The sequence below is a fragment of the Genypterus blacodes genome, unplaced genomic scaffold (assembly GCF_046128005.1).
Source record: "Genypterus blacodes isolate CSIRO-AG114 ecotype Tasmania unplaced genomic scaffold, CSIRO-AGI_Gbla_v1 ptg000064l_1, whole genome shotgun sequence".
NCBI lineage: Eukaryota > Metazoa > Chordata > Actinopteri > Ophidiiformes > Ophidiidae > Genypterus > Genypterus blacodes.
Window position 1 is genome coordinate 2,546,315 of NW_027466876.1, and position 23,943 is coordinate 2,570,257.

General features: G+C 41.4%; 1 protein-coding gene across 1 annotated transcript; it reads right to left on the reverse strand.

Annotated features, from left to right (window-relative positions):
* Positions 1-11,678: 11,678 nt before the first annotated feature.
* clvs2 (clavesin 2) lies at positions 11,679-23,370 on the reverse strand. The gene is made up of 5 exons (XM_076155131.1): positions 22,982-23,370; positions 21,099-21,273; positions 13,494-13,604; positions 13,134-13,366; positions 11,679-11,772 (listed from the first exon to the last, which is right to left on the reverse strand). The coding sequence occupies exons 1-5, from the start codon at positions 23,368-23,370 to the stop codon at positions 11,679-11,681; spliced, it is 1,002 nt and encodes a 333-aa protein (XP_076011246.1).
* Positions 23,371-23,943: the final 573 nt, after the last annotated feature.

Consider the following 23,943-nt stretch of genomic DNA (forward strand, 5'->3'; position numbering starts at 1 on the left):
GAATGACAACCAACATGTTTCCGACACAGTTTAACCTCTACAAAATGTTCATTGTCAGTGTACAGCACAATTCAGTTTGACTCAAATTCAAAAGTTTTTTACTTTACAGTTTACTCTCTATCACATATAAAAACAAAAATGTTACGTCTCATTATCTTACAGCACCTACAGCTGTACGACAAAAGAAGAAAGCAGAATCTGCAAAGACAGGTATATATATTCATTCTTTTAAAATCAGATAACACTGACAACAAATTACTGACAACAAAACATCTTTGTTCTTAGAACCTTCTGCTGTCAAAAGCAAAACCAAGGCTTCACCAGCCAAGAAAGGTAAACTCCTGAACAATGAAGTTACAACTATCACAGGTTCTCATGCGTTTACACTTTAGTCTCAGATATCATTTTAACCTAACTACACATTCCCATATTTTTCCAGATCCAGAGCCAGCAGTGCAGCCCATCAAACTGAGGTCCAGAGTAGAAGCTGTGAGGAGAGGAAACGTGACAGTTTCCTCCAAAGCAAAGGAGGAGAAACCCGACAAATCTCCTTCTGAAACAGGTGAATCCTGGAATTAATTTAGTTTGACTTTGAAACCCCAAATGAACCATCAATATGACTCAGACCGACATTTACTTTGAAAATACTCATGATCATATTTCCTGTTTTCAGCCAAAACAAAGGCAAAAATATTGGTGGAGAAGAAAAGTAAGTGTACATTTTCATGCATCATTTTTTGGCACAATGCACAGTTTGTATCAGAAAGGTTACATTTGATGTGGAATGCTTTTAATGAACACAATCAACACACACAACACAATCACAATTCCCAATCATGACAGTACATCACATTTTGAAACAGGAACATCCAAGTTTCCCCCTTTAAATATGAAAATAAACACTTCTATGGTTGACACGTGCCACTGTTTGGTTTTATTTAATCGCCGCTCGCTATCTTTTATCACAAATCACTCCTCCCTCCAACGCAGCCACAGATTCTTGGCTCAAATTGTCTGCTTTATGCATGAGAAAACACTAATTATGGACGTGTCAAGCTGTATCACTTTGGAGACGTGGATATTGGTTGTAGAGCACAATTACAGAGAGTTACGGGGCAGGTTGTAATGAGGCCATCTTTCCTCTCACAGGCAAAGCCCAGAGCAAAGCTGTCAAGGCTGAAGGTACAGATACAGAGTTTAAAATCAAACGCTTGTGCCATCTCCATGTTTGATGTCAATTTTTGCCCTTTTCATTCCTCTTTATTCTAGATAAAGAAGAGAAACAGCCACAACAAGACAGTGAGTATGAAACTTATGGATTGCTACGGATATCCAGTGACTTTACTTACATAAATTCTTGTTTTGATTGTAACAGTAATGCTCTATACCATGTTTGTTGTGTCATAGGAAAGAGAGCTTCCTTTAAGGCCTGAGGTATCAAGTTAATTACTACTGTGCTGCCACTGGTTAACTCAATATGAAGAGACATTCACTGTGACGAGAGCAGCTGCACGTGGGATTAGAATGGGTCAATCTGATTGGGTCGGGGATTCCTCACCTTTGAGCCATCTTGAGCAAAGAGCACCAGTAGCATTTTCCAGGTGTGATTAAATCCACAAAATGTCTCTTTGTTTCTTATTGAGTCATCCAGTGGATCTTCAACCACACCGCCTGGCGTGACTCGTCCACTCTCCTATTAAATGTCTGACCTTGTAGATTTTTAGGGTGTGATCACACTGTTTGATTGATTTCAAAGGTCAAAGGTCAACTCTGTCCTGAATGCAAGAAGATAAAACTGGTGGTTGCCAACAATAACACTGTTTCCAGATACAACTGTATGGATATTATAAATAAAAGCATGACATAACTCTTAACTTACTCTCTAACCTGATTTGTGTCCTTTATTGAGTTATCCAGTTACATAAAGCTGCAGTAATAATTTCTAACCATTAGGGGGCAGGAGAGAAGAGGCCACACTAAGATGAGAGACGCACATGACTAACGTATTGTCAACTTATCCTTTAATGTGTTAGCGTGCAAGACTCACAGCAACATGAACAACCCACAAAAGTTTCATTTAACATTTACAGGCCCTTTAACTCTAGCAGGGTTTCTACTAACGGCTTCTTCAGCAGTCATTTCCTGCGCCATCACGCAGCCGCCATCATGATTAATTTAGCTAAATGAAAATGTTGCAGTTAAACCTACACAACAATATAAATCTTTACGGACTCATTAATTCGCTCCCCGTCATTTCACTTAAAATGATCTGGTGTATTCAGTTTAAAACAGGCAGAATTAATGTACTGAGACGCACTGTTACAATGGCTTTTTATAGTTTGGACAGAGGGAGAGCTTGGAATAATGAAGTTTATCTTTAGAGCAGAACGAAGGACGGTGCATTTGTTTGATAAGAATTCATCTTTTTTTGTTCCATGTCATGTTTTGTGTCATACGGTGTATTGTTCTCTATGTTCCTCCTGTCACACAAATGCATGTTAACTGTAACACCCCCTTTCTCCCACTCTCCCACCTCTCTCTCCCCCACACACACACACAAAATACCATTGTTAAAATCTCCATAACTTGTGTTTCCTGCAGGAGAGCCTCAGACTGACGAGAACACTACAGACAAGAAAAAAACAGGTAAAAGAGTCGCTTAAATCATTATTTCTTCTTAAGAATGAGTCACAAAAGGTCACTGTTACCATGGCAATGATCTTTCTCTTATCCGATCACATGGTTTTAGTCAGTCTATCACCTATCTTGTCTTTTTACAGCCCAGAAATTCTTCCAGTGCATCTATGTCCCTGGTAGAAGTGCACAGTACCCCTTGCGACCTTTCACCCCGGCCATGACTCCAGCAATGATGACCCCTGCGGTGAAGTCCATGCTGGAGCAGAGGGCAGCGAGGACACCAGGGCAATAAGGACAACCTGACATCTACTCTCATATTCGCTCAGCACTGCAGAAATCCCCCGGGCCAGCAGGGGGGGGTGTTTGAATCTGTGGAAGCGAATCACGGACAGAAAGACAAACGCGAGAGGGACAAATGGACAGAAGGATTTTGTCTGTTATTTATTTCTGTATACATTTTTCTTTGATGTGGTCGAGCTCCTGTGATCGCTGTTGATATGCATTTTTCCCTTCAGTTGATGCCGGTGCAGTGTTTTGCCTCCTCCAATAGCATTAAGCTTCCATGTGAATAATCTGTATTGTACATATATTTATCAACAACCCCTTACAATTAAGGCTGAGAAAAAATGTATATGTGTCATATATTTACAGTCCAATCCAATCTATTTCTATGAGTCAAACTCCATTCATGAGCATTTCAGTTTCAAAATTTGCACTGACAAAAAGGCTTAAGGATTATAAAGCAGATAAAGTTTGGTTATAGTTTGAATAATGTCATGACAACATTTTGGCCTTTAATGACTTTAAAAACAAACAAAAGAAATTAAGCTGCCATCACTATTAAACTGATTGTGGATTTTTGTTTTGGAAGAAGTAATAACAAACAACAGATTTTAAGCTATTCGTTTTTTCTAATGGTGTTTAATGTTTGTTTACACCAGTAATGTTTTGAGAACACAATAGGCAAATATATCGCTATTTATGGTTATTATGATTATGAAGACACTCATTCTTCATCCTTTTAATTGTTGAATTGAGCTTAAATGTACAATTTCTGTGGTTATAAAATGAAGGACTGGACTTTCAATGGTTGTGTTGAATACCACAGCTTTTCTAGAAATAATTAAGTAATGTATAAGATTATTCATATCAACTTATAGCCTTGTAAGAACGTAAAATAGCACTGAGATAATCATTAGTAACCTGTATGTCACTGATTATAGTTCATCCATATCTTCCATAACTGCGCCATATTATGTTTTGCTGTATTGCTGCATCGACAAAGGATTCAAATGCAAATGTTGGAGTGTTGAATTCCAGGAGCTCCCACAGCTGATCCCAACAGCCTCCCTGTCTCTGATCAGGAGTGCTGCCTAATCCAACAATGTCCTCCATCTGCATGTGGATGGGGCTTTTCTACCAGCTGCTCAAATTTGGCAAGAGAAACAACAAACGCGTCCTTCAACCAAATAAAACCAGATACTAACTTCTTTGTTTAGAAAGTTCCTCACCAAATCTGAATGTCAATAGGGTCCAAATACCCTCAACAAAAAGTTCTGTTAGTATTTTGCTCAAGGTTTGATTGAAAAGTTCTGAGCCCATCATTGGACACTTCTGCTGCCAGTTGATGGAAGAATCTTACTTCCTCTCCTAGGCTGTGCACAAAACCCTTCCACATGCAGATATGACATCATATGAGGCCAAACAGATTCCAGCTGATGCCTTTTCTTGTTTAGAAAGAGGTGCAGGCTGCGAGAGTCCAACGCTATACAGTATTCATGCATAGCAACCAAGTATGACATCACTGCATGTGATTTTTTTTATCAATTTTGTAAAACTCACAGAGGCTTCCGGGCCTCTGGAACATTCAAGCTATTATCAGCGAGCTGTGGATTGAATTCCAGGAGTCGGAAGGTTCTCCATAGATACCGGAGAATTCAATACTGATTCCGACCGAGATACCAACAAGGCTCGTTCTTATTACGTAATCTCAACATCCTAATAGCTGGACCACCACCTCCAAAAAAAGGATGTAAACCAACTTTTCCAGTCAGAGGTTGGGAGGCCAGCCAGTGTCTGTGCAGGACAACTTTACCGTGACCAACTGTGATGTTTATGACGTTGATGTCAACATGGATAAATGTTGTTTGTGTTATGTTTATCCTGAGATGGATCAGACGGTTTACCGAGGCTCTTTAGCCAAATATGTGGTCATATTTTCAGTTACCTCACTATCTCTAAGCTCTGGTTTTGTACCTTAGCATCAAGACCGGATTTTTATTGCCACCAAATGCTGCCGAGCATTAACGGCAATTATTGTCTTACTGAACAGAGACCTAATAAAAAAACATAGCAACATTTCTCACAATACAACTACTTCACCCTGGGCTCATACACACATGAACCATGATTATTGGCACACGCCTGCCAATCAGAGAGTAGATCCTACACCAATTTTGCCTTTTCAGATTTCACCCTCAAACCAAAGCTCCACACGTTGGATTGTGTGAGCACTTAGGAGATGTGAAACACATTTTCAAGTGTCGCCCCCTAAAGTCTAACGTGATGCCTTGGTTTTAATACATTCAAGTGTGAAATGAAGTGAGGCCGGCCTTGGCAGGGTTTAAGTGGGCCCGGGGCTTAGAAAAGGAGTGTGAAAGGCCTCAATGTTTCATGGACTGATTAGCTGCGACAACACACACTCACGCTCCTATATCATGCGTGCGGCTGCTATAGAGGCCTTTAAAAACACTTAAGATGATTGCATTGAACACACCACTCAGTCCATGTATGAGTCATCAGCGTGTATCTTTGTTTGAATTCAAAGTTAGTTGAGGTTTCTGGACAAGTGTTGTTTTGCATATTTTCATGTAACGTTGTTGCAACACAACAGTTTTGGCTTCAGGTGTGATTCGAGGCATGCATCTGTCGTCTGATTGAGACCCAGACACTATCATTCATTTTCATGGGTTTGATTCTGCTCACTATCGGGTATATTAAGTTTAAGCACTTGAAGCAAATATGTTACTTGCAATTATTTCATTTCAGGGTGATGAAGCTGTAATGAAGCTTAATGTCTTACCATTCTTTACTCTTTTTTTCAGAACTGCTCGTTGCCTTTAGTCAGTTTAGATCAAGCTTCTGTGAATGGAACACACATGTATTTGTTTTACATATGCTTGTTTAGCTGCATGTGGTATTAGACTGTTAAAGATGATGTTTTTGGGATGAAACTGTTTCCTGTACTCATGTGTTGGTCAGTGATTTTGATCATTTGTTACATTTAATTCATGATGCAATACAAATGCTTTAATAATCAATATATATATTGATTGATCCTGAAAATCAATTTGGAATACAAATGATTTGGTGCTACAAGCTGTGATGGAGCACGTTTGGCACTTTCGCATTTCTTGCTGTAATTATCTTTACTTTTTGCAAATTACAAACCAGTCATGTATAAATGACTCAATATTTGATGACATAAGTCAAACTTTCTTCCTTATCAGTGTGAGGTCAGCATTGTTTTCCTTTTCTGCTTTGGAATCTTGATGGGAGTGTGATCTGTTCAGACTGGTATCTGACTGGTATTATTGGGAGGAACTAGAAAGGGCTCATACCTCTGCCAAGGCTGCATCAAGACTCAGAAACACACACACACACAAACAATACAACTACACCTGGATCTCAATCTGCATCAAACATGTAACGGTCTGTAGTCTGTAGCTGCTGCTGGCCATGAATTTTGGAAAATACCCAAATCCTGTTGGAGAATATTTATTTGTTTATAGGAGGGCGTGCATGTGTCAAGAATTATGTCATGTTTATGTTGAATTATCCACGCCTACATGAATTTAGCAACCAGTTCAAGGAAATATTTTTGTTCAGGATTATTTAAAAATATCATGTATCAAATTTGATGAAGACTGGTTCAAACTGTAGTGTAGGAGTGGCGAAGAATGGAAAAATAAATGTAAAAATGGCATAAAATCTGTGTTCCTGTACTGATTGACTCATCCTGAAACAGAGAAAATGTAGTGAATGAAGTGTAAATTACTTTACTATACAAAGAAAGAATAGAATTTGGAGTTATTTAGTTGTTTTAAAAGGATAATTTATTTTGTTGATGATTTCTGTTTCATTTGAAAAGAATGGAATGAATGTTTGACCTCTATTTGTCTGCACACAAGTGGAAAAACACACAAACAAGAGAAACATTACCAGGGGGAAAATCTACATGTGTCCATATTTATTTTTGCTCGTTTGTCTCAGTTTTACATAATGCATTTCAGCAAATTGTCTTTGAGGACATGTATACATTAAACACCTGCTAACTCCACAGTTTTTGCTCCTACAATATATCGGATTTCCATAATAACTTCACAATTCAGATTAGAGTTTGGTCTCCCTACAGCTCCTATTGTAAATATACAATGAAAGAACATTGATGTGAAACGTAGAAGAATAAATATCCACAACTGAAAGGTAAGCATTCATTATTTGAAAGAAAAAAGATCAATCGTCAAAGAAAATGTCATTCAGTGTCCGAATCCTTAAAGCACAAGTAAAAGTATGAGAATCAAAGTGGTCAAGGTGGCTTTGGCTGATTAATTGTTCTATAAATCAAAACATTAGTCAAAGTCAGTAAGAAGTGAATCAATACCTTGTTCGTCCAACGTACAAAGGATCAACGTGAAAGCTGAAATACATTGACAAAGCTCATGTACAGTGTTATAGTTAGTTGAAATGCATGTGATTGCGTGTCTGTTGCGAGTAACACAGAGATGAAGAAGATACGTCACTGAAAGCAGACGCGTGGGGGCAACATTCGCCATTTTGTGTAGTCAGTCAGTGTGTGTAAAGGCAATGATGTCCTCTATTGTACAATCTGACGAGGAGACAACACTTGTCAACAATTTGGTGGTCAGTGGTTTCATCTACGTCGTCAGAACTCAAACATGTTCCCAGGCGACGACCTAGAAGCCTCGCTGTTGCACGGTGATCATGCCGCTAACTATGTTTGGCGACATCATGGAGGTCCACTGGAGAATCTTAAGTTTTACATCCAACAAGCTGAAACAAACAATCTGTATGATATTTCATTCTGGGGAATTCTTCCATGTTTGATTGTCGTGTGACGAGTCTTTCACTCAAAATACACTTTCAAGTAATGGATTTCTCTATAAACAGATAGTGTAGAGGGTTCATGGTTATGTCCTTGTTGTTTGTTGTGTAATTATCCTCACTTGACATTCTTTGAAACTTCCTAGTTGGTTAGACTGCAAAAACATTACGGAACATCAGAAAGTTATCTAGGGAAGTTTTCTTACTGGATTCCCTTTTGGGTATACATGCAGTTCTGAGAGAGATCCCAGAGCGATTTCAGGATGTTCATTCTAGAGGGTTCACACATTTTGAGAGCCTTCTGGTACCTGTACATTTCACCAAATACTAACTCTCTAGATTGTTAAGAGAACTCTGGAAAAACCTACTGGGAATGTTCACTAGAACCCCTCGCAAGATGTTTGATAACCTTTAGAAACTGTTGAACCTCCAGTAAGGCTGCTAGATGTGTTGCCATACCAACCATAACACCACAGGAATAACTTTCAAAAATGCGAAATTCCTCAAATAAACACAGATATTAACTTCATAATACTGTTTACAATCAACAATATCAGCCATCTGTGTAATAAACAAGGTAAATATCACTCTGAATAAAATACTGACAAATCTGGTAAAGAGCAAAGTGTCACCCTGTAAAGTATATTTGCAATACAAACTTAGTTATATAGAATAAGAACAACGTAACTCTGCGATCTAGAACAAGAATACTCACTTTAAAATAATCAGCGAGGGAACTTTGGAGTGAGATTCAGTCAAACGCAAGCGATATTCAAGCAGATACAGATGTTACTTAATGTAAACTTTGTATTGTAACAACTGGAAGCATCTACACAAACTGTGTGTGTGTGTGTATATGTGTGTGTGTGTGTGTGTGTTTCCATGATTGTGATATGAATCAGTGTTACGGCTGCTCGACAGCCTGATAGATATGCTGCTAGGTCTGTGGTGTGTTAAATCTTTTATGTTTAAGTTTATGTCACAGTGACTAAAGCAACAGAGTCTGTCTGAAATGACACTAAGTTTTCTGATTGACTGGCTTCAACTGGTATAAGTAATTTCAAATAATCAAACTGAGACTGAAATCAATGCTGAATTTGCGATTTGATGATTAATAATAATGTACTGAGTCTGAAAAGTGCAGCTGGATAATAACCGATTAAAGCAATTATCAAATTAATGAAAAGTAACTTCTAAAAAAGGTTCTAAATGACTCATTAAAATGTTACTTTAAATATTTTGACATCCAAAACTTAATACATTAATCTTTTAACACTTTCCAATCACAAACGCTAAACATTACACTAAAATGTAAACGAGGCTCCGCCCACAGAGCAGAAAGAGGAACTCTGATTGGCCAGCTGATAAACGTACAGCTTTTTTAGGCAGCGCTGTCCAATCAGAGCTCTTGTTTCTTCTGCGTGAGGCGAACCTGCTCAAATGTAAAATAAATAAATAAATTAAGAGGGAAGTTAAAAATCAGAACCAGTAGCAGAAGTAAAATGAGTGACTGAACCGAATTTTTTTTTTCCAACTTATTCCTGCGGCACAGTCGTGACTCCATAGTTTCATACATTGCCGGTCGTGACTGTTGCTGAGTGCGAGTTAGTCCAGCTGAGTGGAAACCGATGGGTGTCAAGCCACTCAGCGTAGAGCCGGAGGCAGGGAAGCACCGGGAGTGGAGCCTCACGGTGCTCGGAGTAAGCGGGGTTGACGCGTCTCGTACTCGGGTGTGATAGTTGAGCTGCTGCAGCTGTCGGTTCTCGTTCCGGGCAGACGCCTCAGCCTCGCTGCCTGCGGCCGATCTGTGAGTCCGCTCGGCTGTCTGCTTGTCAGCCTGCCTGCCTGTCATGTTCACAGCTCTCCTGTCTGACCATTAAAAAGTCGCCAAACACTTTCGACATTGACCATTAGTGAACTTGGGCCTTACACTGTCTTAACGTGTCTCCTAGTGAGTGTCCAAATCATATCAGACTGAGACTTAAAGATGACATCATCTCCTACAGAATGCTGAATTTTGAAAACACAAGTGAAAAACTGTTCTTAAAATACATAATCGTTTTCTGAAGTAACACTTTAGAGATTCAAATCGCACTCAGGACATTTCTGTTCTCAAAATAATTCTTACAACACTAACAACAACAACAACAACAACAACAAGGCTTGAAACAAAGACTGTACCAGTGTTTCTGCACGTAACACAAAACATTCTTCACGCCAATTTACTACCAATCTTGTTAACATTGTTTGAATATTGCTTAAGACACAGATTGACGTAAATCTTTTCTTCTTTTTTTAAAAATAATGTTAAACTAGCAGGGCATACCTCCACCAAGGCCCAGTAGTTGTCTGTTTCTATTCCTGCCATTCTGGTGCGTTCAAGTTCACTCTGGAAACTCAGAAATTCAAGACTCAAACAGCGTTGCGTCAAAATCTGAAGTCAATCGCGCAAAAAGTCTTTGATATCATATAGTCTGACTCTTGTCTCCCCCAACAACTCGTGTTTGGCGGCTGACACTAAGAGGCCACGCGGCGAGGAAAGACCCGCCATTTTCATCCCCTACACAGCAACAGAATGTGTGGATCATAAATTGGCCTCTTCAGAACATCTTACAGCCCACAAGTAATCACCAGGAGAACAGTCATACGTGAATTGATGATGATGGCCTACGTGAACAAAGGAAGGGTGAGTCCATCTTTCACCAACACCAATTGTGTGTTTTGGGCATGCAGGTTAATTAATTGATACTGTACATAAATGGATGGAAACCGATGATAGTTACGTTTGGTAAAATGATCAATCGTGCGTGATTGGCAGTGATTGGGCTACAAAGTGCAAAAACACTAGCACAGTCCTTTTCAGTATACTTGAAATGTGAGAATACTGGTGTGTTTCCCTCAACCCTGGTCCAGTGAAAACACATCTACCTGTAATGTTTGATGATTGAGGACATTATTGCCAAAAATACATGTGTGATGAAGGCTTGAGAGCCCCCTGTAATCTTAAATGATATCCTAATTTCAGACCAGATGTCCTATAAGTGCATTCTAAGGCCGGATAAGCTGATGCCATAATTCACTGTGTTAATTTAGAGAGAGCCTAATAAGGAGAAACAGTGTGTTCTGTGATGTACGGTCCAGGAAAAAGTGCGACGGGGCCGAAGCAAAAGCACATAATTCATCAAGTGAACTCTTATAGTAAAGGGGGATTTGCTCTTCCAAGAGATAACTGGAGAGAGGCCGACCGACGTAAACACGACAGAAGCTCGTTCTCCCCCAGTAAAGCCTCAGTAAGCCCGCTGCCTGCCTGCCAGTCAGCCCGGTTTGAGTCCAGATTGAACAAGCTCATTGTTATCATTGCTTCTGCTAATCCTGAGCCGTGCTTCATGCCCATTTGTGGCATTTCCTTTAAATAACTGTACAAAAAAAGAAGTGCAGCTCGGAACCAGCCTCATATCACTCATAAACCCATAAACTCTGCAACTCTAGGCAAGTTTTCACACATGTGGCACCTTCAGAACTCTTAACACTTGTGTTTGTTTGCCTTTCCTGCTCCATAGCGAAGGGCAGGATTGTTGATTTGCAGATTTGGGATTGGCACTTGACAAATAACTCAATAATTAATATGTGAACACCATCAGCAGTTCTTCTGACTCCCTTCTGTTTGAGGAGACGTCCCTCTGGTCACCGCCGTCCCCTTTCAAAGGTTGTCTGCTTCGCCTCGGCTCAGTTTGAGTTCAAGAGGAACAAGATGTGGAATCCAACAGCAGCAGCATTTTGCCGAAGAAGGTCTTTCTATGACAAGCGTGTGTCGCACAAGTCAGTATATTTATGTATGTAACGTTTATCTGCCTTTAAGCTGTTATGTTTGTGTGTGAATGTGTGTGTGTGTGTGTTTGTGTGTGTGTGTTTGTGGTTTAGTCCAGGGAGAGCAGCGGCTGCATGTTGTCTTCGTCACTCTTCACCTTGTCTGGTCGTTTCAGGACGCCGGGTTCCACCACCGACTGAGACCTGAGGAGCAGAGGACAGAACAAACAGAGTGAGCCCTGAGATCACATGACCTGATCCCAGATAAGTGTTTTACTCCACCCGAAAACACGCTTAACACACTCTTAATCATATCGACCAGGAGCTCCAGAACGACCACGTCAGGTTCAAAGCAAGAGCGAGTTTGAACATTGAGAGTGTAGTCATTTGTGTGCACGTTAAAACTTCCATTCTACTATTAAAGCGATACAGCATTAGATTGAATTTAGCTAAAACTATGTAACAGGCGTAGATATGAGCCTAGTGTGTGTGTGCGTGTGTGTGTGTGATCTCTCAAGAGTGAAAGCAATGAGTTGGCGTCACCTCATGTACTTCCTGTTGTAAATCAGTCAACCACCCATGTTACTCCTTAATTGATTAATATATCAATTGCTGGAAATTCAGCTGCAAAAAAGGAATCCACTGTGATCAGTTAGAATAAAAAGGGATTTGATTTGGATTTGTTTATTTACCGTATTTGTTTCAGACGTCATGAGGAGATGAAACATAACGTCTGTGCACCATCCTGGTTAAAATACAATATCCATTATAAATAATGATCTCAGAATTGTAACAGGAGGAGGCGATCTTCCCACAAACGTACCTCAGCTCATTAAGTCCACTGCTAATGTGATTTTAACGTCAGCACAGGAAACAGTAGCTCACATAGGAAACATGTATACGGCTTAGATTGGTTTTGTGGCATTAATGTAACGACTATAAACACACAAAGCCATCAACTAGCCGCTGTGCCGCATTTTATTACGTCTGACCACAGTTTGAACTTTGTGGGAGATCTGCTCGACTGGGTTACTACACAAAACAAGGAGAGGACGTTATTCTTCTGGGGTGAGGTGTTTAGAGTTTGTGGCAGTGGTAAATGTTGGAGGGAGCAGCCAGATGGAAAAATCGATCCTAACAATGTTGACGCTCGCCACTGAAGCCCAAAGACGTCATGGAGATAGCTGGTGGAGGAGGGGCCACAGGGTTAATGGAGGCCTACGTTTAAAAATAACCTAATAATACCATTTAGTTGTGTGTTTTATGAATTTTAGGCATTTCAAACCGAATTGGAGAGGCCAAGATTTGACTTGTTCAAATAGCATACGTCTTATAAATAAAATAAAATAAAATAAAATAAAATAAAATAAAATAAAATAAAATAAAATAAAATAAAATAAATATATGTCTATTTGTAACAATAGTATTATAAGATGTATTTATTATCTTGATTACAATGTTTTATACATATATTTTCATTCCAGATTATTCCGGGAGAAGTTTTGCATGACAAATTAATATCTAAATGAGAAAGTACATTTTTGTGTTAAAAGGGAGGGCCGTACCTCTTCATGGTTTTCGGGGACAGGTCTTTCTCCAGGTCCCTCTCCAGGTCTTGTACTGACAGGGTGTAGGACTCGGGACAGTAGTCAGTCTCCTCGTCGTAGGCGTGGTCCAGCAGTGTCCGAGCCCACGTGCCCATGTCGTACGGTGGCATCATGCCGCCCAACTCTGACGGCAAGATCTCAGGGTGGATCAGCTGGTGGAGGCTGTTCAGGTTGTTGCCATGCATGAAGATCTGCAGGCCAACATTAAGGAGAGGAGCAAATGTTTAGGACTTGAAACCTTGCAGCTCCTCCAAAATATTTTGCCTTGTCGAAGGTTTGAAAATGCAAAAGAGAGACATGCGTTTGATCTAAACTCACCCTCTTCCTAGTCTTGTCTTTGAGGAAGGGCCGTATGACGGTGTACAGAGCGTGAATGTACCACGGCTGGTTCACAAAGTGGATTCCCCCAAATCTGGCTGGAAAACTGTCCTGTTGGAAACACAAAACACAAATGGAAGCATTGAGTTAAGAACGCAATAAACAAATATGAGGACGGCAACCAAATGATCTACATTAGAGTGCTTATGCTTATATTTCACTTCAGATCTACATAACATAAAGCAATGTGACGATAAATATGAACAAAGTAGAGGATGAATATGGTAAACACAAGTTAAAGTCAGGTATGTAAGAGGCCACATCCAGTTTTTATGAGGAATATCAATATCAATCAGTCAATCTCAAACCGGAGTTCATTCAGTCATGTGAGAGCGGCGGCCGATGAAAAATCACCTGAGTGAATTTCCCGTCTCTTTTCATTAGATTAGTGTTTGTGAGTGTAGGCTCTAATCTCATACTCAATAGGAAATGGTCCAGTGGAGTCAACAGAGCTCATCGCAGAGGGGAACGAGTCCTCGTTAATGGCTGATTCTTCTCTGCTCCACTCTAATACAGGTTGTGCTTGGCCAGTGTTTCCTAGAACGCTGCATGCAATTATTACAAGGACACTTAAGTGTGTTTGTGTGTGTGTTTGTTGTGTCAAAGTGTTTCTCTGTGAGTGTGAGTCATAATTTGGCACAGCTTCAACAGGATGCTGAGATTATATTCTGACACTACAGAGCCCGGTGATGAAAGCAGCTCAGGGTGGATGTTTATCTGAATCCTGACAGCAGTGTGTGAAGGTGTCAGGGATATTTATGTCCCCCGAGAGAATGAAACCTAATGATCCGGTATCTTCCTTGACCTTATCCTAGTTTGTCAATATTAGGATCCCAAACAGGCCGTATACAGAGCGAGACAGAGCTCTCAGCCTCTTTTAGGGCATCGTTTTGGTTTTACAGCCTGCATGTTTTGCCTGCAGACTTTATAGTTCAGTCTTAACTCTCATAAACCACATTTCCAACAGACGAACTGTTTCCATTTGTAATCGACTTTTACCTATGGGGGTTAAAACTATTAATTGGCCCTTTAAAGTGAGCTAAAGCATCAACTTTAGTATATAGTTAAATAAGAACACACAGAGCATAGCGTTCAGCCCTGTGTGTGTTTGTCCCTAAGGGCCGCCCTCTCATTGGCACAAGGTCATCACCATGATGTGATGCACCTGTGCTGGTGTATGAGCTCACTTCCAAACACGTCCACCTCTGATACCCAAACCAACCACTAGGAGACGCTAGGGAAGGGAGGAGAACGAGACCTCAAATGTCAGTTGTGTTCAAGGAACTACAGGGTGCAAAGTGTAATAGACAAGATGAAATGCACAAACATAACCGCGACGCACAAAACAGAAAAAGGGACAAAGTATTCCATGCTCTATATTGTCTTTTACACACAGGACACGACCACAACACAAGGTAGAATGACATCAGCGCGAGAAAAGATGAGGAAGAGGAAGAATATGGCCCATGTAAAATGGAAGTGGTTGTCATAGCTGAAGCTGAAGGTCCATGAGTCACTGGCTGCTCATTTATTATTTAGAGCATCAAATGGAGTTATGACAGCCGTGCCAGGCAGCAGCTCCTCCTCCCTCTGACTGGATGGATTACCCTGAGGTTGGTGAGGATGAAATGTTTTTGATCATTTATAAAAGCGCCATCAAATATTCCTCATTCTGATTCTGAATGAGGTTTGTATACAGCAAGATGACTGTGTGGTCAGGATTTCAGACGGCCGTTACATCGTTATAATAGGAATCCACAAGTTGAGGGAACTGGAGGATTCATCGTGCCTCTTTAGCGCCTCCTGTGGCTGGAGTCAGATTAGGGGACGGAATTTTAAAGTGGAATTTGACACATATAGGAGTTGATGGTTCAAACTTTGAGGATCTATAAATGATTTTCATTTACTGTAAACTACAATGACGTCTATAAGTCACACTGATCCATAGGGAAACCTCACAAAATTGGAACACCTCTCCCAAAGTTTCCCCTGTTATTCCGATTCTACTGCAAGAAAAAATGTCAAAATTGTGCAACATCTGCTGCAATCTTAAAACTTGTGTTGTTGCACAGACTCCATCAGCACTCAGGAGCCTCTGGATACAGCAGGCAAAGTGTGCACTATGCTACACGTGTCTGTGCTGCGGCGCTACATCTCCTTCCTCCCATTCGCTCTGCTCTTGTCACTTCCCGTCGGCAGAAAGATGAGTAAACTTGTCCTTCCGAAAAGAGAAGCGCGCCTCTTCATCATGTAAAGTGTAGCCCGGAGTGTCTTCATTGTTTCGCTGCCGGCTTGTTCTTTACAAAAACCCATTTTATGGCAGGATGTTTGATTCAGAGCAGAGCAAATGCAGAATATAAAAGGGAAAGAATCAGCTGTGATGTCGCTTATGGCAGAAAGCGGCTGCTGCTCCACTCGCTGCGGTTGGAAGCACAAATCAAGGGGTTTTGTTATCTGCTTTGTGTTTTGAAACTCTCGTCAGGTTTCGCTCTTCAGAAGGGAAACCATCTCCTGTCACACGTGCTTCAGGTTTGAGTTAGGCACGGTAAATAGTGCCAAAGTGCCAGAAGCTTCGATACTTCCTGTGTTTTTGAGCACTGGGCACTTTTAGTAAGTGGTGTGTTGCCTGATTTTCCATCTGTCGTCTGTGTGTGTGTGAAATACAAACATTCACCTCCTCAAAGTGCAACATCAGGTGTGTTTAGCCAATCAAGATCTGAGTGTTACCAGCTGCTGATCGAGCTAACGCACCAGATTTAGCTAATGAGGCATCGGTAGAAGGCACAGAGATGGAAAATGGAGTTAAATGAGCAAAATGACAAGCGGACGACTCGTTTTGACTGACAAGTAAACAATCCAAGTGAAGAGGAACTACAGAGGGACTGAATTCATCCTCCAGAAGGCTTTTGTGTCTTGTTTCTACCCAACAATTTCCAACAAAACACTGGCAAAGTGGTTGCTTTCCGAAAGGGGGGTCAATATTATTTTGTCTGCTTTCCACAGCCGTTGTTGAAACAGTTTTCTCGAGGGTTCCATTAATTTTACATGGGTTCGCCTTACACAACAATGCTATGCAGGGTAAATCCACGGGGAGTTTGCAGGCCGCAGCTGAATATGTTAATGTGCGGCTAAACAGGCAGAGATGGGAAATAAATAGAGATAATCATGAATAATGCTTTATGATTACACAGTTAAAGGTGGAATACAAACACAGATGCGTACAAAAGTTTCCGCATGAAAGACTCATTCAGGAAAAAAGGGACTAACAAGACAATCTAACACATATTTAATCGGGCCCTTGAGGTGTTTGTTGTTCTATTTGTGTAGCTGTGAGTGTGCAGATCACCAGCAAACCAAGCAGCCGGTCTGTGAACATCTTGGAAGACGCTGCAGACACACAGACACCCACACACACATTCACGCACACACACACATACACACAGACGCGCAACAAAAGGCAGCCCATCTGGAGACGAGGGCAGAGCAGATAGAGCGCCGGTCAGACGTGTTGCTATGGCAACCTTCCGAGGGTGGGATGTAAGCGTGAGGGAAGCTGGGAGAAGAAGGGAAGAGGAGGGGGTGAGCGGGTGGGGGGGGGGGGGGGGGGGATGAAGAACGTTGCATCATGCATGTAACTGGGTGCCGATGAGGAATGAGGAAGACTGGCAAATGCCCGCTTTGAATTTTGGGACTAATAGTTGATAATGTGCGAGTGCTTCCCAATTCCCAAATAATTCAGACTATTTATAGAGTTATTGGTGATTATGTTCTGTTGTTTTATACCAAATGATGATTCATCCCAGTTTGGGCTGAATACTAAAGCTGCAGCTGACAGCTTATGAATTTCCTCTCTAATATTGTCTGTGCAGTACAATGACAGAGTGACTGAATTGGGGTGGGGGATAGAAGGGGGGAAGAGGGGGGGAGGAGGAGGAGGAGGAGGAGGATGTTGCTATAGCGAGGGGGGAGGGAAAGGCAGAGCAAGTAAGTAAACAAAAGTGAGGGGTGGGATTAGTCCAGAATGCGTCCACGTTAACGCCAAATCTGCAGTGCGTATCAGCACATCACGACGCCAACGCTCGGCCTCTTCCTCCACTTCTGAATGTCCGTATGTGGATCGATTGATAAATTCTGAGTCAGATCGGAGCTCATCTCTCTCCTCACACTGTTCCTCACTGTCGACGCTGGAGGAATCGTTATTCCAGTTTAAGCGATCCTTCCCCTGGCTGCCTGAAACGATCTCCACCGCTGATATTACATCATCATCTGAGACCAAACAGGTTCAAGATGAAGTTGCTGAAGCTGTTTGAAAAAAAGATGAAAGTCTGAGGATCCAAATCAGCCGATCAGAGTTAAAATGGAAGATGTTTTCCTCTTCTTTTTGGGGCCTTTTTGCAGTTCACTTGACAGCAACGATGTGATGGATTCTTTGATGTAGATATCTAGGATTTCAGTCTGTTATCATTCATTTCTGTCACTGGGCAGGAATCAACATCACTGCAGCATTTCAACACTGAATTGTATCAGTCCCCACATCTGAATCTGAAAGCCAATGTATCCCCTTCTATAGACCTTCAAGTCCTTCTTTAAATCATCAACACACACCGTATAGCTTTGACCTACGGAGCGTAGATAAGATCAGACGTGTGGCATCGCGGTGAGTCGCTCCATTGACTCCTCTCGGTCAACTGTCTGAGATGCTGGACGGCCTCATTCATTACCGTGAATGGCAGGTAGCTGATCTGAGGTCACATGTTGTCAAGCTGTGACGGATCACCTTGACAACGAGCAAGCACCGCTGTCACCTCACCTCACAACACCAGACACTGAACACCTTGTGGTTTTCAGTTAGAATACAACAACAACAACATCAACTGCAGCATGCTGGGGTGAAAAAAAAGAAAATGTTACGTAACTGTTATGTGAATGTGCATTTATGTGATTGAAAGATTAAATGTGATTCTGAATAAAAAAGAATAAATCAATAAATTTGTTTAATACTCAGGCTAATGCAACTACATTCATTAGCATCACAACCTTGTAGGTGTGTAGATGTTTATGTGCAATAAGAAGCTGCTCACGTGAACTGTAATGTTGACATTTTGGAGACGTAAGCAGTATTAAAATGCTGGTCTTTGTTGGAATCAGCGGTAGGTATTATTTGAAAACCAGGTTAAAGCATTTTTGTTCTTGTCGCAGGAGAGAAACCAAAAGGAGAGGTTTGCACACTTGATACTTTAATCCCCCTCTAATGTTGTAATCCTGCAGGATTATGGGTAGATGGGTTTGAATCCAGTCCTGCACCCTATCTATGCACTCTGTGTCTCCCTGATCTATTCAAATAAAATCGTCTTTATGAAGAAATATACGTGATAAAATGCTTTTCAGGCCTCGGAGAAGTGAGTCAGTGCAGCTGGACAACTTGATGGGTGAACTAAGCAATATATATGATGCAGCTGTTGGCATTGCGTCATCAAATATGCATCAAATATCAACATCCATCCCCACAACATTAGATAGAAGCAGTGTATGTCAGCTGAGCGAAGGAAAGTCTAGAAGAAAGGAGGACAACAAACCTCAGAGTGGAAACTCTCCGCCGCTGCCTTGTTGCTATTTCTGCACATTAGACTGTGAAAGCAGACGAGTGTGACTCAGCCAAATCATTATAATCAGACCAATGACAACATCAAACACACGCACACACACACACCTTCACTCCACTACATTATCCGTCCTGCTTCCACTATGTACACAAGATGGGAAATACAGTACCTGAGGCCTCTTTTGTCGCTCAAAGTATGGTTATAAATGGTTATAAACGATATCGCCGCCGTCGTCAAATCCAGAGGCAACAAAAGGCTCCATTCATCACCACATCAATCATTATTTCCCTCAAATTTATGCCTTATTCTGCGTGTTGCTAATCAAATCTAATCAAGTCGCCCCATTATGCATTTCCTTTCTTTTCCTCCCACATGATGAGCAGCCATTTGTGTGAGCACCAGTTGGGAATGACTCAGGGCTCAGTTAATAGCTGCCATCAATAATTCAGCCGCTAATCTGTGTCTGGAGAGCAAACAGAAATGTGTTATGTATGGGCTCGTCACAGTGATGTACTGGGCTGCTTCAGAAGCTCTTGGCTTTGTCTTATAAAGGGCAAGAGTCTGTCCCTTCGCTGATGTAACACAACTCAAGTCTGTGAAAGACGTTTTAGGAAACAGATGGACTTGGTTTGTGTTATATCTTCATGCAGCCATAGATTATGTCACGAATAAGAACACATTTCAGTTACAAATCAGTTGCAAGTATGAATTTTAAGTGCTTTTTTGTGTGTTGAGTTTTGCAGAGAAGATGGAGATCAAAAGAAAGTATTCATGCTGACTGACTGCCATCTTTTCAAGTACAAAATAAAGCTTGTGCAAATAAAAACCAGGCTTTGTCTTATATAAAAAATATATAACTAAACTGTCCATATGGTCTCAGTCACACTCAGATCAGGGACGTGGCAAGAAATAATAAGGCCCACCAAGGCAGAACAATCTGTCTCATTAAAAACACACAATTATTCATTTCTACTTTAGAATTAATTCATTTCACTTTTCTATTCTCTTTCTTTTTAGTTAAACTGATTCAAATGAAAGATATTGACTCATATTGGTCATCGACATTTGAAATAAAGGAATAAAGGAAGCAATTCAAAGTGATGTTATTGCTTCATCAAAATACTGCGAAATTATAATTGTGATCATTTCCATTCTTGGGAATAAGGTTTTATGCTCATCTTTTGAACTTTAAGAGAACAACACACCAGGGTTATATCATGTAGGATAGATTCTAACAGATTGGTGTCAGTCACATGTACACATAAAAATAACCTCTACGCTCAAGCTGGGTCACACTCCACACTTTCCCCCCCTCGAAAACAGTTTCTCTTTGACTAATGGGGCGCAGCTGAAATTGGCAGATGATTCACAGGGAATGTCATTAAAAATGGCCTGATGATAGAGGGGATTATTCCTCTTTCATCTCGTGAAATAAGCAAAATAGACAGGTCGGGAGTGAAAAGCACGTTCTTCTTCCGCTCCTCCACTTTTAAAACTGGACTCTCCCCCATTAGTGAAAGGGAACAAATGGAAACCAAAGCAACAAGCAGTGACATCTCTTTCCTCTCCATTGTCTCCCGGCCAAAAGGGCCCTTAAAAAGCACTGGAAATGTCATTATTCCCTTCTGAGGCTCTTTAAATATGCTTACAGCTTTAACATGATGTCTGGCTTATTATTAAGTGGAACACTGTGACTGCTGAGTGGATGATGTGGAAGACTGCCTTCTTGTTCTTCCATTGTCAGAAAATGAAAAACTGGACTTGTAAGAATGCAATAAGGCTGCAGATTTTCAGTATTGCGTGACAAGCTTGAGAAATGAGAAAACCCTTGAATGCACAATCACAACAGACTTTTCTGCTTCATCATCATCATCCTCATCATCAAAATCACATTTATGCGGGGGTATAAGTGCTCAGTTAGGGTTCTTGAACTGCGTCTTACCTGGAGCCCCTCAATGGCCAACCGCAGCATGCTGGGAGTCAGTTTGGAGGCCTGCTTGAAGGTGAAGTTACTCCAGTCGATGATGAGGATGAAACCATTGACCTGCAGCTCTGGATCTTCAATCATAGTTTCCAAGGACAGCAGTATTGCCCTCAATATGTCCACAAACGTGTACCTGAGAAACACAGAGACCAGTGCATATTATCGCTGCATCTTTTACTCGGTGACCATGTTGCTGCTGGTGTTACGTCTCATGCTGTTTGTTGTCTCCATTTGTCCTCATGGGGTCTCACCCTACTGATTCTTGCATTACTTCACTGTCCAAGCAGCATCTTTGATTTTTTTTTTTTTTTGCTTTAGGTTTGGTGTTTTGCCAGCATGTGAGCTCTTTCTTACATTTAGTCTCTCAACAAGCATCTAAGTCAACATAAAAACATAATCTAACGCAATGACATGAGGAGACTGTACTGTTTTCATACTTCTTGATTCATGCTCTTTCATTAAGTAATTAAAATTGGCATTACACCGAACCTGTTTCAGCACCCAACACATACTCACATGTATATATGGGAAAAGCAGAGAGACTTCAGATTTGTATTCTAACTACATGATATCACAGATTAATACATCTTCATTCACAGAGAGGAAAGTGGTTGGAATAGGAACTGTAAACCTGCAGACTCACTGCATCTCATTGAACATAAAAGCGGTTATTTATAAGTTCTCAACCTGACACTTAAGTGCACAAGAGCTGCTGTTTTGTGGAGGTAATAGCATTTGTTTGTTTATTTGTTCACATCAGTTATAGTCATTTGACATTTATGTTGCGGGTGTGCATAAGATGAACAAACAGTGTACCTACACATCAGTTGGTGCCCCGGCTGCTGTCTGTCAGCCTCCACCCTATACTCACCTGATTTAACCCCTTCAGACTTTCACCTTTTTCCCAAAGTGAACCCAATAGCCTCACATAATGATATCATGTATATTTGTTGTTGGACAGTCAAACAGACACAAAGCCCCACTTGCTTTACAGGAATGTTGAATATATCTAAGTTAGATTTGTCTTTGCTCGGCTCAGAACTTTTCAATCAACCCTAATAGCTGCATGTCCTAATTTAATGAATGCGTGGAGTACCACATGTATTAGTGTATAAACTGTGTGTACTGTATCATGTTCATTTTGATTTCACTCCAGAATGTTTTATATATTAATTTATTAATTTATAGTTTCATATTTGGATTCCAGTTCAACATCAGGCAGTAGAACCAACAAAGTGTCACTACCCAACCTGCTGCAGTGTTTCCAACACATTTTCACACTCCAAAATCCAATCTTGTGCTGACCTTATTTTAATCACTAACCCCATACTGCTAAAATTAACCAGGATCTAGACACTAGAGAGATGATGAACACCATGGCGCAGTGCAACTTTGATCTTCATCCAAATAAGAAGAAGAAGGAACATGTTTGTGTGGATTCACCTTATATGACCAATACATGCCACAGGTTACTACAATAATAACTTGGTGTATTTATTATAATGGTAAATGCTCGTTCTCATGCCTTATAAGCTGATTGAACTTGTAGTAAGACCATGACAGAGGCAGGTGCAGGTATATATAATGAGTGACAAGTGACATCATTTACTTAAGTACATCAATATTTGATTCCTGTAGGATTTTAGTTTTGATTTTGCAGAACTTTACCTTGTGTTTCAGAGTGTTTCACCCCATTGTGTATGTGATGAGTGAAGTGGTAAGGCTGTGTGGTGCTGAATGGACAGCTCCTACTCTCAATGTATTGCAATACCTTGTGTTTTGTGTGTACTTGAGTATTTCAGATGATAGTATTATACTGCAACCCCGTTGGTTTGTATTACCTGCTCTGGTCCCAGTTGGCTGCAAACAGGACCAGTATTTTCCTCCCATATCGGTCCAGATTGGCCAGCACTCCGGGGAACCCGTCCTTCAGGGCCTGCTTGATCCCAGGGTCCGTCGCTTTCAGGTTCTTGAACATATCCAGGTTCTGCTGCCGGTACTCAAAGTACTGAGCCAGCAGCCTGAACGCCTCAAAGTGGTTGAACTTCCTCGCCCGGAGAAATCGGAGGATAAACGCGTCGTCTGTCCTGAGGAAGCCGATGTCCGGCCGGGTGATGATCATGTCCCGGACCTCCTGGATGTCCTGGTGTAAAGTCTCCGGGTTCTCTTTCAGCTCCACCTTGGCCTTCTCCAGGGTCTCTGGAGAGAGGCCAGCCTGTAAGTGAGTCATCTTTTGCAACAGCTGTGCTTCCGCGGGGACCACAGCGAGAAAAAGGAAACAAATCCTACAACCAACAAGTGAATAAAGTGTATTTTCTTGGTAGTTTCCCGGTCAGACTGTGACATCAGATGGAGGCCTGTTCTGCTGATGGTAATCCACCCCGAGCAGAGGCACAGGTTGCCGCTACGCTCCTGTGATCAACATATGGGTCATTCACTTCATGGAGGCAAAGCAACATTTCCAAGAATTCCACATTTTCCCCCCCGCAGCACGTAGTTAGATGACGGATCGGTTCCTCCGGGCTTCAGGCTGGAGATCCAACCTGCTGATCCGGGCGGCCTGAGCTCAGAGCCGAGAGGCGGCCGCTTCACTCCATGTCAAAGCCTCTCCTCTCCTCCCTCCCTCCCTCTCTCTTCTCCTCTTTCTCTTTCTCTCTGTTGCACAATGACGACGACAGCATCACCGACTCCCGGGCACCGTTCGCGGCGGCTAGGCAATGCGGCACCCTGCAGCAGCAGCTGCTAGATCATCACCGCTCAACGCGTCTCCGTCTCCGTCCCGACCGACAGACCGACTGGTGCC